At 37.0% G+C, this 19,372-nt stretch overlaps 1 protein-coding gene across 11 annotated transcripts in view; it reads right to left on the reverse strand.

Annotated features, from left to right (window-relative positions):
- CYRIA (CYFIP related Rac1 interactor A) overlaps positions 1-19,372 on the reverse strand; it is a 55,690-nt gene that overhangs the window by 13,735 nt on the left and 22,583 nt on the right. For 4 of the 11 annotated variants that reach the window (XR_015802743.1, XR_015802744.1, XM_014894959.2 and 1 more), the window contains one exon: positions 5,658-5,737. The exons of 1 other annotated variant lie outside the window; for it this stretch is intronic. Coding sequence is in view for 7 of the 10 variants with exons in the window: in XM_014894959.2 (XP_014750445.1) it covers positions 5,658-5,727 (70 nt within the window). In the remaining 3 variants the exon portion in view is untranslated. Of the gene's footprint in view, positions 1-5,400; positions 5,481-5,657; positions 5,738-19,372 lie in introns of all 11 variants that reach the window. 6 more of the 11 variants (XM_088162432.1, XM_088162434.1, XM_088162433.1 and 3 more) reach the window with 2 other exon arrangements.

The raw sequence follows: 19,372 nt of genomic DNA on the forward strand, positions 1-19,372 counted from the left end.
TATACTGCCCAACACTTTGGGACTTCAAAAAGGCCTTTAGTAACACCCTTTATTGTAAGTATTTTTAAAAATTTCCCAATTTATCTTTTGGAAGTTGGTGGAAAGAGCAATATTTGAAACACGAACTTTCTGAGTGTTCCAGCACCTGGGGAAGTAGGAGCAAGAGGCAGGTATGTGTGTGAAAGAGGGAAAGAAAGGGAAGGAAGAGGGCTGAAAAGGCTCCAGAGCAACAGGCTTAGCTTGCATTTGCAGAAGCAGTTTCTATTTATGTTGGAAGTGTTTAGCTTAAAAAGAAAGGTAAGGTGGATGATTCAGGCTTTTCTTAAAAACAAACCATGCATTTATTTATGAAATAGAAGTTATGCAAACATGTTCTGGTGAGACCATGGCCATGTTTCAAAAGGGATTTTACAAGAAGATCCTGCCAAAAATGGTCAGCTAAAATAACCATAGTGGATCACTTTGAAAACAATTTCTTCTTACTGTTAACAACAACAATAATAATAGCAACAACAACTAAAAGGAATCGAGACTTCTTCGTGACAGATTTTGACTTAAAACTGGCTTGCTATTCCAACAAAATCAAAGCCTGTTTCTCTGCTCTGAATTAAGAAATGCCAGTCCTGAATCACAGTGTGGAATCACTGGTTGCCTGTGCTCACCTCTTATCCCCATACCACTAGAGAAACCACCACGTGCTTCAGGAACCTGAGCCCATTTATTAATGAAATCACTGCCACTGACTAACCCATGGTGAGTGCAAGCCCTCTCAGTAGCAAGTTACCATAATGGCCAGAATCACTGCATTTCAAAGCTGTTTTCAGAATACTCATGATTAGCAATCAAAGCATTCTGTCTTTAAAAAGACAAAACAGAGAACTTTTTCTCCTTCCTTTGGATAAATGTTTCTAATGTGAGCTCTAAACCAAGCAACTACACGAATCCTGTACTGAATTAATGCAAGAGTCAGATGAGGCTTGAATCTCCCATATACAGATTCTACCAGCAAAATTTGAAAATTTTAGCTCTGGGGAGAAATACACTTACTTCCACTGGCTCCATCAGAAATAACCAGGACATGGTAATTTATCCATTCCATTACATAAGCTCTCTTTCACATGTACACATGCTCTATGCTATGTTTTGGATAGAACTTCAGACTTCACAAAGAACAAGAGGAAACCTGGACCCACTACAGTTCATTTGGGGATGCATTAAGCATTTTAGGTGAATGGTGGCACATGAAAGTGGGGTCATCACTATTTTCTTAGCAAAATACCTGTCATTTGTTCCAGAAAACGTTCATAACAATGCAAGGTATCTACCTCATCCTTCACCAAATGTGAATCAGAAAAAAAAACATAGAAACTTCTAGGTAGGTCAGACATTAGTACTCATAGGACAAGACTAAATACAGAAAGGATGTGATGCCTTTACTTATACCGAATGAAGTGTAACAGTATCTCAGTAATAAATTTTAATGAAGAAAGAACAGTGCTATGAAGAGTACTAAGAGCAGTATTAAAAGAAGCACTTTCAACTAGCAACTGAACTTTCAACTTTCTGAATCTGAAATGCAGAACAAAAGCTGAGGTGGTTAAGAAGATTCCCATTGAGGTTGGTTAGTTCTTCCATTTCAGTGAATGTAGAATCATATTTCTCATAAAAATACCATGCCCTTCTGCCCTCAACAGCATAGGAAAAGAAAATGAGTTAAACAAGAGCATTCAGAGGCTCTGCTTTCAGCTTTTCTTGTCATGCTCACTGCTGAACATGGCAAACAATTCCATCAGCCAGCAGGTTAGAGAGCAGTACACATATTTAACTGCATAATGCTCAAGTCCTATTTCAGATTTGTCACCATGACAGTGATTTTTTCCATGCCAATCCGGGACAAAATTAAAAGAAAAACTTAGAAATGAGAAAAAGCATTATAACTACAGAAAGTAATGCACTTTAAAGGGTACTCGAACCTGCTATGCTGCACACATTAAATAACCCCCTATATTGGATAGAAACAGTACCCTATCCAGGCTACACGGGATTTTTAGATTTCATTCTTTCTAAACTAGCTAGAATAAAGTGAAGATCACTGAATTGTTAACAGTTGCTCCAGGCAGGGTGCTGTGCCAGGGAGATCAGTGCCCAGCTTCAGCTCTGTGGCGGATGGGGGATGGACACACAGCACCTCTCTGAGCTGCAGGTTCTGGCTCAGGGTATTCCACAGCTCAGGAATTGAGTGCAACCTCCCACTGGCTGGACCCAGATTATATCCTCAGCCTTGCTGCCTGTGCAACAAGGGTATTAATTAATAGCCTATTATATGAAAAGTGGGCAGTTGCTCTGCTGCCAGACACATTCTAATAATAGATCCTTTTAATCGTACGTGAATAATAACTGAGAATTTCAAGAGTCTTTCTGGGGATGTGGGGGAATCCTAGAAAATAAGATTTTTGGAGGGGCTGAGAGGGATTTAACTAGGATCAAGTGATATCCACCGTTAAAAAAAAAAAAAAAAAAAAAAGAACCTGCTCACATTAAGGTTAGAAACATGTTATAAAAAGTATTTGAGGAGAGGATGGGACTGTAGATAACACTTAAGGACACTGAATTAAGCTTTAATCTTTTAGATTCAAAATAATTGTTGCCTCAACTTTCAAATTATTTCCAAGAATTCATTTGGAATCATTTGTTTACTTTGCCTGAAAAAGTCAGCAGTGATTTGACAACAGATTTTCTGCAAAAAAGAGCGATTTTAAGATGGTACAGAAAGAGCTCAAATACCCAGAATTCATTTACCTGTAACTAATTTAAATAAGGTCAACATTTGAAGTACAAAACAGTTCTTGAACTGACAAAGTCTATTTTAAGAGAATTTGATGTGAAATCCTGAAATCCACAGTTTCTCAAGACTTGCCAGGCACTCACTTTTCCTAACATTATTTTCAAGCTGAGCGCTAAGAAGGAATTAAGGTAAAGTAAGTGGTATATAATCAAACCCAAGAGGTAGCAGCTTGATTAAAAATATTCCCATGAAGATCCAAGTGTAAAACAGCAATATGGTGCATTTTCTAAGAAGGATGAAATTATTTTTCTTTATTTATACCTTTCAGTAGACTTCAAAAAATAGTAATTTGGCTAAATGCATTAAGTCTGCAATATCCCTCAAAGAAAAGGCCTTTCCACCTGCATGGAGAATGTTATTCTCCACCAGACCCAATATAACTGCCCAGCTCTCAATTGAGTACTGGGGTGCAAACAGAATTGCTTTTGCAATACAGCAATAACTGAAATGAATGCTGGATTCAAAGTTTTTCCAGTATGACCACAGAGTTACAAAACTTGGTTTCCAGTTTGGATTGAAGAATATTATTAGGTGTCAAAAAGAATTGCAACTCACAATGTGGACGTCAGCACAAAAGTAGGGGAAAGGAGATGATCTCAAACTTTCTTTCTCTGGAATTTTAAAAGGCAAGATGCTGGTGCAAATAATGAATACAGTAAACACATCAGCTCAGCACACCCATCATTCTCCAACTGGCCAACTGTAGTGACCACGTTTACCCATGAGCTTGAACTGACAGCTCAGGCCACAGAAAGCCACATATCCAGCAAGCCCAGACCAGATTCTGACCCATATCCCTCACTCAGTGGCCTTTTCCACTGTACAATGGCCAATTATGGGAGACCAAAGCACAAAACCACATCCCTTTTTTCAGTCACATCCCTTAGAGCCAATACAGGTTTTGTGCCACTAAAAACCTCTGGGATTGTATTCGTGAGAACAACTTTTAAACTTTCACTTACAGGCATGAAATTCCCTGAAATTCGGAGATGGCAGTTCTGTCTCTCTCTAGGTAGGTGTGCCTGACTAGTGAGCCCTAACCACTGGCACCTCCCGTGGGAGAGGGTATTTCACTCAGTTCTTGGCCACAAGCTTTTGGAAAGAAAAACAACCTTCACTGCCAAGGCAACAAATTCGATATTTCCCTCTCTCACCACACCTCTACCAAGGCTCCCCACTGCCAGAGCACCTGTTTCCTGCCAAGCCTACAGCCTGGGTCAGGAACACTTTCTTGCCAACAAGGACACAATGGGGCTGATTAAACCTGTAAGCTCAGAGCAGCTGAAAGCTTCCACAATAGCTTGGCAAAGCCACAGAAGATGGCCAAGGCCCTCAAAAGTTTGGTAGAAAAAGATTAAGTGATGGTTTGGCTAGAGGTTTGACTGGGATAACAGTAAAGTTTTCAAATTATATAGACAGAGAAGGGATACATGACTTCTCCTAAACACAAATGAAACAATTACCCTTTTTTCATAATTTAAAACTGATTTTTCATAATGAGGTAATTAAGCTCTAGATGAGAAGATTAAGGTATGTGCCTAGTTCCAGTCATACATTCTAGCTCTCATCTAAGAAAGCATGTTTGAACAATTTAGTAAGATTTAAATGTGCATTTAAATGACTTTTTAAAGCAGTGCTTCTGAGTGTACACAGACATACACACTCATAGCATGTCAGTTATTTCTTTCAGAAAATAATTTAGAAATAAATGACTAAAGAACAAAACTATTTCAATATGACAAAATATGTGTCTAATCACCTGAAATGCTTTTTTAAACCATGCTACAAAAGGAAAGTATTTTAAAAACACTGGATTCTCTCAAAACTTTTTGGTTGGCTTATCTTTTTTTTTTTAGAATAGAGATATTAAGAGAGAAAATATCACACTGGTAGTGTTTCAAATAAAATGCATTTCACGTATGTAGTGAAGACAGATTAAACCCATATTAAAGGACTTGGTGACAGTGTCTAGAAGTACATGCAGGGAAACTGTAGTCAGGAAAAGTGAAAGCAGCTTTGGATCAAATATAGACGTGACAAGAAAACTGGAATGGGTAACACTGCTCTGCAAGTGATAACCATGCAATTAAGAGAGATGCAATCAAGCACATACACTTTGACCATTTCACTACTTTTTAGAAATTATAAACCCAGCTAAATCATCACCAAACCAAGCAAACAAATAGTTCCACCTCCACTGCTTTTTTTTCCAGCTTTTTATTTCCAACATGTATTTCCATTCAAGGAAGAATAATAATTTTTTTCAACCCTGATTTGTTAAAGAAAGTTGAGGTTGAGTTCTTTCATATGTAAGTTTAACAATGGCTCGTGTTTTCAATTTAATTCAAGATAAGGTTTTACTTGCATATCTACCTCTCTGCCCCTTTCTCTGCTCAGGATGAAGTAATTTTGTATATCAGAAAGCAATATTCTACTGAAGTGTAATTTGATTTGTTTGCAAATCCCTTTTGAATTGCTTTATGATGCATAAGCACATGCAGTTTATTAGGAAAGAATAAGCAAAGAAGGCAAGCCAGGCAAGAAGCTTTGCTCACTTTCAAAGTCAAGGAAAAAATTTGGCCCCTGATCAAGCTCTGTGCAAGTGAGAACTTTTAAAAGATTTCCCATTTGGTTCCTGAAAAATAGAAAAGGAAGAGAAAAGGAGTCCTGAGTGAACAAATGATTTTAGAGGACAGATTGGTTGTGCTGGAAAATACACAGTATAAGCAATCAGATTTTAAAAGTTTTTCCTCAGTTTGCTGCTAAGTCAGGGAAAAGATTCTCTCATTGTCTTGTAATTGTTTGAACTTACTTTCAAAATCCAGGAAAAAATGTGGATAGTTTTCAATTTCCCTGGTAAGGACCTTAAGAAGATTACCCATCCCAGCAAACCTAGTAAATGCAACAAAATCATAAACAGTTATACATATAAACTCAGAATACTACAGCTAAGAGCTTGACACAGTCTGCATCATATATTCAATATTTTGGCAAGTTCTGGACCATGAGAAACATTTTGATTATCAATTCTGTAGTATTTATGCAGAAAGAGAAAGACCTCAGATAAGCACAGAAATAATTCTGTTCCACAAATTGGAATTTAAACATCAGGCTAACATCCCAGTGTATAAACAGATATTTATGAGTTTATTTACTTAGCAAGAGAAATAAACTCAGAGCTATATCTCTATTTGTTAATTCTCTAAATTGCTGGACTCCAGATTACTAAATACCATTTCAAAGTAAAAACTGACATCTTAACACTTGTCTTAGATCTTCAGCAAAAAATCCATGTCATTTTAAGAAAATAACTCACTATAAGGAAAAAAATATTTAGTTGTTTCTAGTCAGTAAGATTTTATATAAAATCTATACAAGATATATATATAAGGTTTTATATAAGATTTTATACAAAATCTATAAAATTCTATCAAAAAGGACAGCTAAAAAGCTTTTTAACTTTTAAAAGTGTATGTATGCATAAAAAAAAGAGTGAGTAAAAAGGAAGGTTTGAACTCTATCTTTTTATCTGTTATTTCTATCTTTTATCGTCTTGGAATTCTTTGCATTTCAAGTTATGAACAACTCCCAAAAGGAAAAGTGACCAGTTCTCAAAAAAGCAAGTCTCTATGGAAGATAAAAAGGAAAGAGATTTGAAGAAAGGTTTTTTTGCCACTACAGTCTTTAGGAAGATAAATTATTCTAAAACTGTGCAGAAGTAGAACTTTCTTGGTCATACTTAAACTTTTTCTCAGAAGACAGAAAAATTAAACCATGAAAAGCATATATCAGGATAAAGGGATCTGCCTGGAGGGATGTAGAAAAATGTAATTTTAGATTTAAAACACAGATTGAAAACTGATTTTTGCCTCAAAGAGAAATATTCTCATTACTCTAAACCACGGCTCTTGGGGCTCACATCTGATGTTCATCTGTGATTCAGTTTAAATCTTTTCCCACTTAAGGAATCAGACCACAAAAAATTATTCTAAGCATGTACATGGCTGATACTCTACATGAGGAGACAAAGCTTTTTTCAAGTTTTCCCACAAGCATTACAGTAGGAAAAGTATCATCAACCCAAATTTCTATGTGCATATAAAGGATGTATTTCTACATCAGGAAAACCTAGGAAAGTAATATGAGGCTTGGAGATTTCAAAGCAGCCACAGTCATACCATAAAATGATATAAATTTAATCGATAATCTGTTCAGAACATGCAACTTCATGTAAGCGAGGCTTTTGTTAAATAAATGGCTTTGTTTTGCATTAAATACTTCTTCAAAATTTTCTCTCCAGAACAAATCCAGTGAGCAGATTGTCAAGCCCTTCATAAATAGCAACATCTTGCATATACAAAATTCAAACACAAAGATACGTTTTCCATTATTCATAAAGTTATATTCATTACATGCAGGAAAAATATTTACACTTTTACTTTCAGAACAGTATCGGCACCTTATAAACTGAGTTTGACTTTCTGATTAGCCTAAAAAGGGGAAAAACATGGAAACACAGCAAAATAGATTTTATACAGTGTTAAAACTTTTATCTTCAATAATTTAATATTTTCATCACACTAGTATAATACATTTTGTCCGCATTAGCAAGGAGAAACATGAAAAAGTACACACACTTATTTTCCTTTTCATAACCTTGAAAAAATTGTATTATGTAATACTATCACAATCAAAATGACTGACTCAGCCTGGATTCTTCACTTTCAACTCTTTTTAAGCCATATCTTACCTCATCGCCTTCAATCTTCAGAGAGTACCCAAGCATTTCTTCTGCTGCCAAAGCCTGCACTGCATCCAGAACTGGTTTAGCTGATAGCATGCTTCGAACAGCGAGGAACCCTTTGTGCCAAAAACCTGAGGATACGCTTCCTCATTTGCATGGAGTAGCTTGAGGTCATGTGCCCAAGCTCTGCCTCTGATCCTTCTTAAACAAGTACAGCACATCTCGGCTTGGGGGGATTTCTGAGTTTTGTTCCGGAACTTTTGTAACATTTCCTAGCTTGTTTTTCACTTTATTCCCTCTCCTTCAATTCCTGTGCAGAAACTCATCCAGCTATTCAGGTCACAAGTATGGAATAGAAGCCTACCACACATGCAAGTGGCATTCTCCAGTGATCCTGAAGGCTCTGGTTTGACACCATCTATTTTCAAAGCACATGAACCCCAAAAATAGTCACATTCAACATCAACATCCAGAAAATATGTTCAGGCAGCTGCTAAACATGTTTCAATTTTTTTTGTTATATAATTTCTTTATGGTTTCCTAAAAAACAAAACTAAAAGCAACATCTGGTTCCAAGAAGTTCTCACTTTCAAGTGTAACTCATCATTCAACACTAAGTTTTTAATTTAAAATTAAAAGGCCAAACTTCATCTTAAAGGAAGTGCTAATAAACACAAATCTTTGCCTCAAACGGAATTATTTTATTCTGCATAGCCTGCTGCTCCCCAGTACTTGGCTCTTTCCAACCGTCTTTCCTCAAAAACTCTAATAACATATTCCAAACCTCAGGAACTGAAAGTCACCTCCAGGATAATTTTAATGAGATTTCAAAGTAACTAACGGCACATATTCTGAGCAGGTCAACATATATATACACTACGGTTGCAACAGAAATGCAAATAACAGCTGATGTAAAGAAGCAAATCATAAAGGTTTAACGTAGGAGCATAAAATTCTATTTCATTAAACCAGGAAGCATTTTACTTTACTTGCTGTAAAATCGGTTTAAATGTTGAACTGAGACTCAATGCATTTATAAAAATATTGCTGATGTTGCACCACTAAATGTTAGCAGTTTCTCTTTAGTGTCTAAATCCCTTAAAATTCCAATTTTTAACTATGCTTTAAAAAGTATGACCTTGACAACAATGTTTTCATTTTATTTTGCCCTATTGTTTTCCAAACCATTAAAGCTTACCCTAAGATATTACATAAGCATATAAAAAATACTTTTAAAGATACTGTTGACATTTTAAAGCTCATTGCTTAATTTTTGATGCTCAACATTTAATTAATAACACAAAGACATAAATATACTATAACACAGAAATGAACAGGAAGGTACATTTAGCATTTCGCATTTTATTCACCATTATCCAGTAGCATGTTTTAAAATTTGAGCTTTGAACACAATATCACATGCTGGTTTTCCAACAAATAACTGTGTTCCTAAAATTCCACTGATTTAGTTTTAACATTCTACTGGTATTCCCTTGCATGGGAAAATAAATTCCTTCTACCCCACTAAATCAATCAGTTTATTTCTGAATTGTGATATATAAAATACTATTGCCACAAAACAAATCAGAATTCAATCTTACAAATCTGCCATGGATTTTACACACCTATACTGAAAGTATACTGAAATATATTTATTATATACTTAAATCCACTTTTGAAAATTTACTAAGTGTTCCCAAACTGGGTATTATTAACTCAACACTGAATATCATGTTATTCAACGCTTCTTTAAAATCTTGGTTTTAAAATTTTAAAATCTTTGGTAAAACACAGCTTTAAGTAACTACACAATTTTCAAGTGTGGAGTTTTGCACCACTTTCAAATAACAGCCACAGTACTATAAAAATTGCTAGAGAAGTAATGATTGATTTCTTCTCTTACAGGACTAATTTAATCAGTACCAATTCAACATCAGCAGCAGCACTGCAGTACACTGAAGATGTAACAAAGACACAAAGCTTTAAAACCTTGTGTTAGTGAAAAAGGACACATTCACCAGCTCAAGCCTCGGCAGCTCATCAGTGCTCCTTTGCCAGATACTATTTCCTAAATCTGTCTGCTCACATAAACATGGTCTGAAAGGCTTTTGTCAAAATGAGCTGGATCAGCAAATACGTACTGCTTAACCTCATTTCGATCATCCTAACGAAAGCAGGGCTTGTGTGTGTTTTCATGAGCAGCTCCACTGGGAGTTTCAGGAGAAACAGAGGCTCCCAAGCTCAGGAGTGGCAATGGATGATTCAGAATGATAACTTCTAGTGGCACACCTAAGTGGGTAGAGACAGGAGGCATCCAGTCCACAGTCTGAAGGAATGATGTACTAAGCACATCAGCATCATTAAAGCACTGGAACCCACCTTACTGCATGAATAATGAATTGTGGTTTCAAAAATATACCAGCATCTGAATAAACTCAAGATCTCTCAGATCAAAAGCATGATTCCAAATCACTGTGATACCCACTCATACACTTTGTTGAAGTTCTTGTAATGAAACAGCAGAAGTACAAGATTCAAAACATTATCTTGGGGAAACTGGCTGCTCATGGCCTAGACAGGTACAAGGGTAGAAAACTGTGGTTATGAATGGAGATAGATCCAAATGGTAGCTGGACACCAGTGGTGTTCCCCAGGGCTCACTACTGGGACCAGTCCCAGTTAATATATTTACCAGTTATCTGGACAAGAGGATTTGTAGTCCTGAGGCCACACCTCAAGTGCTGTGTCCAGTTCTGAGCCCCTCACTACAAGGAACGCATTGAGGTGCTAGAGCGAGTCCAGAGATGGGCAATGGAGCTGGGGAAGGGTCTGGGGCACAAGTCTGATGAGGAGCGGCTGAGGGAGCCGGGGGTGTTTAGCCTGGAGAAAAGGAGGCTCAAGGGAGACCTTAACACTCTCAAGAAGCACCTGAAAGGAGGCTGTAGCCAGGTGGGGTTTGGTCTCTTCTCCCAGGCAACTGGCACCGGGACAAGAGGACATGACCTAGAGCTGCACCAGTGGAGGCTCAGGTTGGACAGCAGGAAAGATTTCCTCATAGAAAGAGTGGTTAAACACAGGAACAGACTGGCCAAGGAGGTGGTAGAGTCACCACTCCACAAGTGTTGAAGAAACAACTGGACATGGCACTTGGCTCTAGTTGGCATGATGGTGCTCAATCAAAGGTTGGACTCAATAATCTTGGAGCTCTTTTCCAACCTCAGTGTGATCAACTGCACTCTCAGTCAGTTCACAGATGACACCAAGCTGGGCAGGAGTGTTGTTCTGCTGGAGGGCAGGAAGCTCTGCAGAGGGATCTGGACAGGCTGGACTGATGCTGAGGCCAATGCTGTGAGGTTCAACAAGGCCAAGTGCTGGGTCCTGCCCTTGGGTCACAACAACCCCTGCAGTGCTACAGGCTGGGGAACAGTGGCTGGAAAGTGGCCAAGAGCAAAAGGATCTGGAGGTGTGGGTCAACAGCAGCTGAACATGAGCCAGAATGTGCCCAGGTGGCCAAGAAGGCCAATGGGATCCTGGCTGTATCAGCAATAGAGTGGCCAGCAGGACCAGGGAAGTGGTAATAAGCAATAAGACAAGAGGAAATGGCCTCAAGTTGCATCAGGGAGGTTTAGATTGGATATTAGGAAAATTTTCTTCTCTGAGAGGGCAGTCAAGCACTGGCACAAACTACCTGGGGAAGTGGGTAAGTCACCATCGCAGGAGGTATTTAAAAGACTTGTAGATGTCATGCTTAGGGACATGGTGGATTTGGCAGGATCAGGTCAACAGCTGGACTCAATGAAATTGGAAATGAAATCTTTTACAACTTAAATGATTCTATATTTCTATTACTCCTTCTCATCAAATTCCACAGTAGGTTTCTTTTTAATAATCTCTTCAATTTTCTTATAGTTGAGAATATTTGCATGGATATGGTATTATTACAATCTTCAGCTGTTTTACTGCTGAGCTTTATAAATCTTACAAATGGCAGTTGCATTGATGAAGAAAAATGTAACAACTGATATTTAATAGTCTCTCAGTTGTGCAAATACAGTTGGTTTTCAAAAACGGTATTATTTCTCTATGGACTTTATTCTAGAAATGAGTTTTAAAACGTATTGTTATACTAAGAAAAAAAGTAAAAATAGTCATACATTTGTGTTGAGGCGATAATTGCACAAAACCTCCAAAGATATTTGATAATGAAGTATGTACAGTATTCCCCAAGCAAGCTATATTCATTTTCCAGAAAAAAGTAAATTATTCCCAATACTGGCCTCTAAGCACTGGATTTATTAGGTTTTCATAATAGAAATAATACACATAAAGTGCACCAAGTAGCAACCTATACACAAGTAAAGAAAAATCAGTGCCACACATTCCTTAGGCAGGTGAAGTATGAATAGACAAAAAGAAACCCCAACAAAACTCAAAGCCAGAAAACAGCTATAAAGAAGTGAAAAGTGGAATAAGAGAACAAAGTTGCTCAAGGTGAAACTAACTGAAGATAAAAGAAACATTCCCTCTTTGAACAATCATTTTATTAAAATTCCTAGTTAAGGAACACTTCCAGCCAAGAGCTTTTGCTGTTAACTGATATGCAGATTGCAGGACACAATTAAAACCTACAAAAAAGTGATACAAGTCAAAGGGAATTAATAAATGGGTTGTAATGACAAATATGTTTTTCAGTAATCATAAAATGTTTAAAGAGTTGGCCAGCATTAGTACCTGTAGCCCCAAGGATTACAGAGCTTGGCTTGCGGTTCTCTAAAATTAAAAGGTAAAAAAAGTAAAAATTACCTTAGATGAACCTAAAACTTGTCCAAGAGGGGGATTTTTCTATATGCCAACCCTCACACCTGAATTTACTTTGAACAGAACTCCTGTATATTTTTCGAATATATAATGCCAGAGCAGCCATCATGAAAGAATGAAATCCAAGTATCCAAAATATCTGGATTTTGATTCATAGGTCATAATAAAAAACAGAACAAAACACGAACCAGACAAACAAAAAACACCAAGAGAAACGTAGAATGGAATCCAATTAAGTAATTAGAGCAAAATTGTATTTGAATTTAAGAAAGTACTGCTGAACTTTGATCCTTCTGCCTGAGCACAGAATAACTAAAGTAACCTAATCTGAATATGGTGTTGCCTGCACAGATGCTTTACACAAACCAGGGACACAATTCTTTTGTACACAACAAATGGAGCCTCTATCAGTTTTCACAGCAGGGAGACACCTTTAAAAAACACAGGACATGTTTGCCTAGTTTGAGTGTTTCTTCTTCCAAGATAAAAACACTATTTTGTTCCAAGTGGAGTTTCATAGTGGGAATATGATTAAGCCATCTTAGAACACATTCAGTTTTAGAGATCTAATGATTTCAACATTTAAGAAGGTACCTGGTTTCAATATTTGTGAATATAATGAGTGAAAAATCTATGCTAGATCAGGTAATAAGAATCAGAGATAGGATTTTTGGGTCAAAAACCAGGAAAAAAAACGTTCCTGGTCCTTCCTGCCTGTAAATGACTGCTGATATTTCAGTCTTTTGACTATGCCACACAGAATATTTTTATTATATACTGAGAAAATCCAATGCAAATGTCTAAAAAACAAGATGAAAACCATCATATTCTAGTTCTCTGGGTCACTATAACAAGAACTTTCCTCAGAGTGATTTTATTTTCCAGTTATTTCTTATGCCAGTTGGTAACAGGAGTAAGTCTTTGCATGCCAGCTTTCTTCTCTTTCTATCTTTCTTCCCCTTTTAATACATAAATGCCAAAGCAGCACATCTAATCTCAGTGAGTCAAACATAAATCCTGCAGGGACTGGATTTCTTAGTGCATATTTTCTAGTGATCTGCTCTGAATGTGTCAGTATGTAGGATATAATGCATTTTGCCATTTTGTATTTATGGTTTGGAGGGTAATAATTTATAAGATATGGATCAGACACAGTCTTTACAAGTATGGTTTCCTAGGAAAGGGGAAAAAAGTCAAAAAACATCTTAAAATACTAAACAGACAATTAACTCAATCAAAGATATTGACATTAGTGGAATTAAGACAGCTATGGCTGGCAATATTTACCAACAGCTCAAGATTTGAGGAATTAAAGATGAAATGTGGATCTTTCTAGGGATTTGCTGTTTTTACTTTAAAAATTTGTCATTGTAGTCTTATTTAATATCTCATTACAAAAATAATAAAACTTGGTGACCTATTACAAGGCTGTTAAAAGGCTGCCGATGGAAATAGCAAGAGTTCCACTAGAAAAAAAAAATCAAAACCCACTGTAAATAAACTGGAGGATGATGAATACTTTTGAAATATATTTTAAAAATTTTCAGAAAAATATAAAAGAAAAACTTCTAAGTGTGTCTGGGTGAGGGAAAAAAAAGAAACAACAGGTAATATACCAAAACTGCAACTTGAGAAACCACATAACCCAGGGAAGTGTTTAAGAAAGTTCTGTTGAGGTATGGAGACATATGAGTAACAGAATAGGGCAAGAAGCTTCAGGAGAACTAATTAACCATGCATGTCTACAGGTTTCTGGAGTAATAAATGCCCTTTTGAGAGGCTATTATTGACTTTTATGGTAATTATAGGGAGAATTAACTGAATATAGGGATGGAAACAGGAGAAATTAAAACTAGAGGAGGTTAGTAAACAAGGAGAAAACAGCAAATTAAACGGGTTTCACAAAATCAGCTATCTGGAAGGACAGGTCTCTTGGAAAGTTGATTTCAGGGATAAGGGAGTGCAGGAAACTTAGCAGAAAAGAAAATACACAACAGGTTATTCTGATAGACAAGAGAGACAAAACGGAGGCTCAGAAATCAGTACACCTGTATAAGCATAGGGTGAAATTGAAGAAATATATAGAAGGAGCTTTGACAAAGCACTAGAGATGAGGAAAGAAAAAATGTTATTTACTACCATAAATTTGCTAGAACACGGAAAATCTGGAAAAGTAGCTGTCAGCAGTTTACTGGAAAAAAAAAATAGACAATGGTATTTTTAAACAGTACCTGTTGTATAGATCTGGTTTTGTTCAATACTTTTAATTAGCGACAGGCAGAGAAGATACCCTTTTAAAATATGCACTAAGCTAGAAGGAAATGAAAATATTCTGGAAAATAGAATCGTAATTCAAAATACTTTAATAAACTGGAAATACTATTTAGAAGACATTCCATAAATATGAATGTAAATTATTCCACTCAACGATATAAACAAATCAATTCCACAAATGTAGATAGACTGGTAAGCAGAAAGATCGTGGAAAAAATACTTAATCATTTTTCTAGACTATAAATTAAACATAAGGCAGGTTAGAAAGTTCCTAAGCTCTGGAATTTTTCAATGACTGCTCTCACAGTCAGGTGAAAGGATGAGGAGACTGAATATTGAACAATAAAAGGTTTTCTCCAAAACACTAGTCTAACTTGTAAGTATGCAGGAGTTACTGAAAGCATAAATTTCAATAAAATACCTCCTTTTTTCTTAATTAATTCCATGTAATTTTAAAAATCCTTATGATATTATTTTGTTAGTGAACGTACTTTCAAATTAAAGACTCAATTAATTAAGACATACAGGGCAGAATGGGTGTGTGGCATTTTTCTGCAAAACAGCCTGCCTTGAAAATTGTCTTAATAGACAAGCACATTAGCCCTGTTAATGATGCAAACACAAAGAGATTCTTAATTTTGCACTGTGTCTAATACTTTAAGAAGCACATTCCATAGTAAATCTATCTTCAAATAATGTGTTTTACTTACACTGATTGGCAAACAAGCCTTGTGCCTCAACATGAGCTGCTAAAACCACTGCAACTTTTTTGAGTACATTAACAATTCTGTCATTTGCCTAAAATTACAAACAGGGAAGCACTACTATGCATGATGCAGAATTAAAACCATCCTTTTAATTAAAAATTATATTTCTTGTAAGCATAAATGAAAATTGAAAGCGCGTACTGACCCTGGCAGGCTCTGTAGTAATTAATTGCAATCACTCCTGGAAGCCATTCCTAGTATAGTAATGAAATTTGCACAATAACTTTTTATTAAGACAATAAAATTAATGCATGGTAGTGACTTATATGCTACTCCCACTTTGCTGTATGTGTGTATTGCTGACTGACCAGTGCAGATAGTGGCCGGTCCCAGACCTATTTATGCCAGTTGGTTTCCTATCCTGGGAGGCGCACAGGCTTCAGAGGGTCACTATCCATAATCCACTATCCATTATCCACTATGCATTATCCATTAACCATTCTCCATTATCCCTCCTCCATTATCCATGGAAAGCGGAGGGTGCGGACGGGATGGCGTGGGAGCGCCCCCTGCTGCCGAACAGCCGCCACTGCACCGCCCCAGGCTTTGGAACGGCTCCAGCGAGGGAAATCAATCCACAGCCCCCCGGGCGATCTGCAGCCCCTGTGGGCGACCCACAGGCCCCCTGGGTGATCCACAGCCCCTGCGGGTAATCCAGAGCCCCTCAGGGCAATCCACAGGCCCCCTGGGTCCCTCCGGGCAATCCATAGCACCTCAGGGCAATCCACCGCCCCTGTGGGCAATCCACAGCCCCTGTGGGCGATCCACAGCCCCCGCGGGTAATCTGCAGCCTCTCTGGGCAATCCACATCCCCTCCGAGCGATCTGCAGCCCTCTTGGGCGATCCACTGTCCCTGCAGGCGATCCACAGCCCTCTTGGGCGATCTGCTCCTGCACAGGGAAGTTCTTCCTCACGTTCAGGTGAAATTTCCTGTGCATCACTGCCCTTGCCTCTTGTCCTACTGCTGAGCTCCCTTTAACCCACTTTGATGGGTTTACTCTCACTCTTCTCCTGTCCGGACTAAACAGCCCCAGCTCCCCCAGCCTTTCCCTACAAATGAGGTGCCCCAGTTCCCTGACTGTCTCCATAGCTCACTTCCCCACTCAAATAAAGGCCATGGAGCCTTCACAGCAGCCGAAATCAGCCCAAAAGTAACAACCTCCCCCTGCACGATCAGCCAGCATTTCTGTGCATGACCTCTTCTACTCTTACAGCTCAAACAAAACCCAAACTAATCCAGCCAATACAATAACCACATTTCAGAACTAATACCAACATTAGAAATCAAATCATATTGTTTTCCTTTTCTTCCTGATGAAACTCAGAGTTTAGCTTAAAAGTAGATGTGACTGCATCTGAAATTATCAGAAGTGGCTGCTCAGGTTTAGCACAGTGAGATCCCGAGGCTGGTGAGGGTTCTCAGCAGGGCATCCCCGCCTGGCATCCACCAGTCCAATCTGTACAGGAACACTGGTTTTATTTACACTTTTCCAAGAAGTATGGATTAACATTATTTCTTTTGAATTCAGGTTAGAAGTTGAGAGTGAAGAAACGGTTTTGTAGTCTGAATAAACGCGATACACAGGATGAGATCTCTAATTTTAAAATGCCTGCTACCAAACACGGAAGGAAGCAATCCTTCTTATGAAAGACTTTCTTACTGTCTTTGCTGAATCCAATTTTAAAGAAAAATCATGCCTTCTCGAACTAGGAATGATACTAAATACACCATATTTAGGTTTAGAACAAAATTTACCATTTTACTTTTGCATAACCTTGTTTCATTTTCACTTGTAACTAACTTGCCATCACACTTAGAGGTGACAGAAGTCACGTCTAAAATAAATACATCCTTGAAAAGGCACCATCCATTAGTCTCTGAGAAAATTTCAAATTATAAATAACTATTTAAATAGGAAATGTAAAAATATTTTAAAACTTTGTTGAAAAACTTGTATTTTGTAAAAAACTAGACATACAGACATGCAAATACCCACCATGTGCATGTACACAGGGACTTGAAAATGAACTTGCTTAGCCAAGAACTGAGAACTGGCTGCTTATTTCAGAAAAAAATGTTAGCTATATCCAGATTATAACTATAACAAAATCAAAAGATTAAACACATTGACTTAACCAAAGCTTTCTGTTTGGTGACTGAAAGATGTGAATGAGCAGGAGGAATGCATGGGTGACTTCAGCTGCATTTAAAGAGTCCTACAGCTCAGGTTCCTCTTAGCTCATGACTTAAGATGACATGAGTTCTCTGAGGACAGCAGAAGGCAGATAAAACCCTGCAATTATTCCTAATTTCATTGTAAACAAATGGAAGATAAGAAGTTTTGTAAAAAAATATCATTACTCACGTCACCAAAAGTCTTTGTATTGTCTTTCAATCTCCATCATTAATTTAACCAGCCTGTAATACATGGCACTAAAACATGTCTGGAAACTGAATTTTGGTTTATTTTGCACTGAGTCAATTACCATTTTAGTTGCAAATTATTCAACTGATTTACTAATAAAAACAGGATAAATGAAAACTTCAGAAAAGCCCGAGAGATGGAAAACAATGGAAATTTACAGAGGTCAAAAAAATTTCAAAGAACAGAGTTTATGGAATAAAAAGAAATTCAAATACCTAAATCAATACACATTTCAAAAGTGCAAGATATTTTTTCCATTAAGAAAAGCCTTTAAATTACAAGAAGGATAATATTCTTTTCCTATAGACTAGATATTTTTTGAAACACTAACATTAGAAAAAATATATACACTATAGATTATATATGTGTGTATGTATTGGTATCAGATACATTTACATTTTGTATCAAATACATCAAGTTATTAATACTACCATCCAAACTACTTAGCAAAAAAGAATCTTTATTAAAAACATATATTCAGGAAATTATAACTTTCAATGACAGTGGTAGAACAGATATTTGGTGTCTATCTCATTTTTCTGCTCTTCCAAAGGAGAATTACAGAATCATGGAATATTCGGTGTGGGAAGGGATGCATGAGGATCATTGAGTTCAGCTCTGAAGTGAATGGCACACGTGGGCATCAAACACCCAGCCTGGGCATTAACAGCTCTCTGCTCTCACCATTTATTTGAAGTTTGAGAAAGTCCAAATACAGCAGGACCTATCCCCATTTTGGATACATCAAACAAAAGGTACTTACTGCTTTCTTATAACAGATTCAGTTCTTGAACTATCACCTTGTTCTAGGTCAGTGTTTGCCAAGTCACTAAGCAAAAGGGCTAAAGCAAAGCATTACCTAAACCACCAAATTATCACCTTACTATCAATTAATATTTCATTAACCTAAAGAATCAGTGCAAAGTGACTAAGACTGTTGTTTAATGTTTCAAATCAAATATCCAAGTAAGATCCTTATTTTCCTCTAAGTTCAAAATACTGTAATAAATAATTCCTTCATTTTAATAAATTCAATAAAAAAACTGAACTAGCTATAATAAACTTCTTAAAACCCACCTGATAATTAAGTTTTTTGAAAACATGCTATAGTCAACGTATTCTAGGCAGGAAGAAAATACTCCAGTGTACAAATCAAGAGAGCTGTGTGGCACCTGATTTGGCTTTGGAACAGGCTGCAGTTAAGGCAGATATCCACTAAGTGGCATTAGCAACCCAAACACCTAATTTTGACAAAAAATAATCGTAATACAGAACACTTTACCCCCTACAAACAAATCGATGGAAAATATTTCCTCTGAATGATTCATTTTATTCCATTTTGTCACAAGATTTGGCATAATTCCAAACAGCATTAGCAATTTACTTTTCAGATTAAGACATTTGCAAATATTTAGCAGGATGGTCAGATTAGAAATAAAACCATCACCACAAAACTATTAAACAAAGCAACCAAAATATGGGAGCAATGTGAGTTCAA

The sequence above is a fragment of the Sturnus vulgaris genome, chromosome 3 (assembly GCF_052056855.1).
Source record: "Sturnus vulgaris isolate bStuVul1 chromosome 3, bStuVul1.hap1, whole genome shotgun sequence".
In the NCBI taxonomy this organism is placed as follows: Eukaryota; Metazoa; Chordata; class Aves; order Passeriformes; family Sturnidae; genus Sturnus; species Sturnus vulgaris.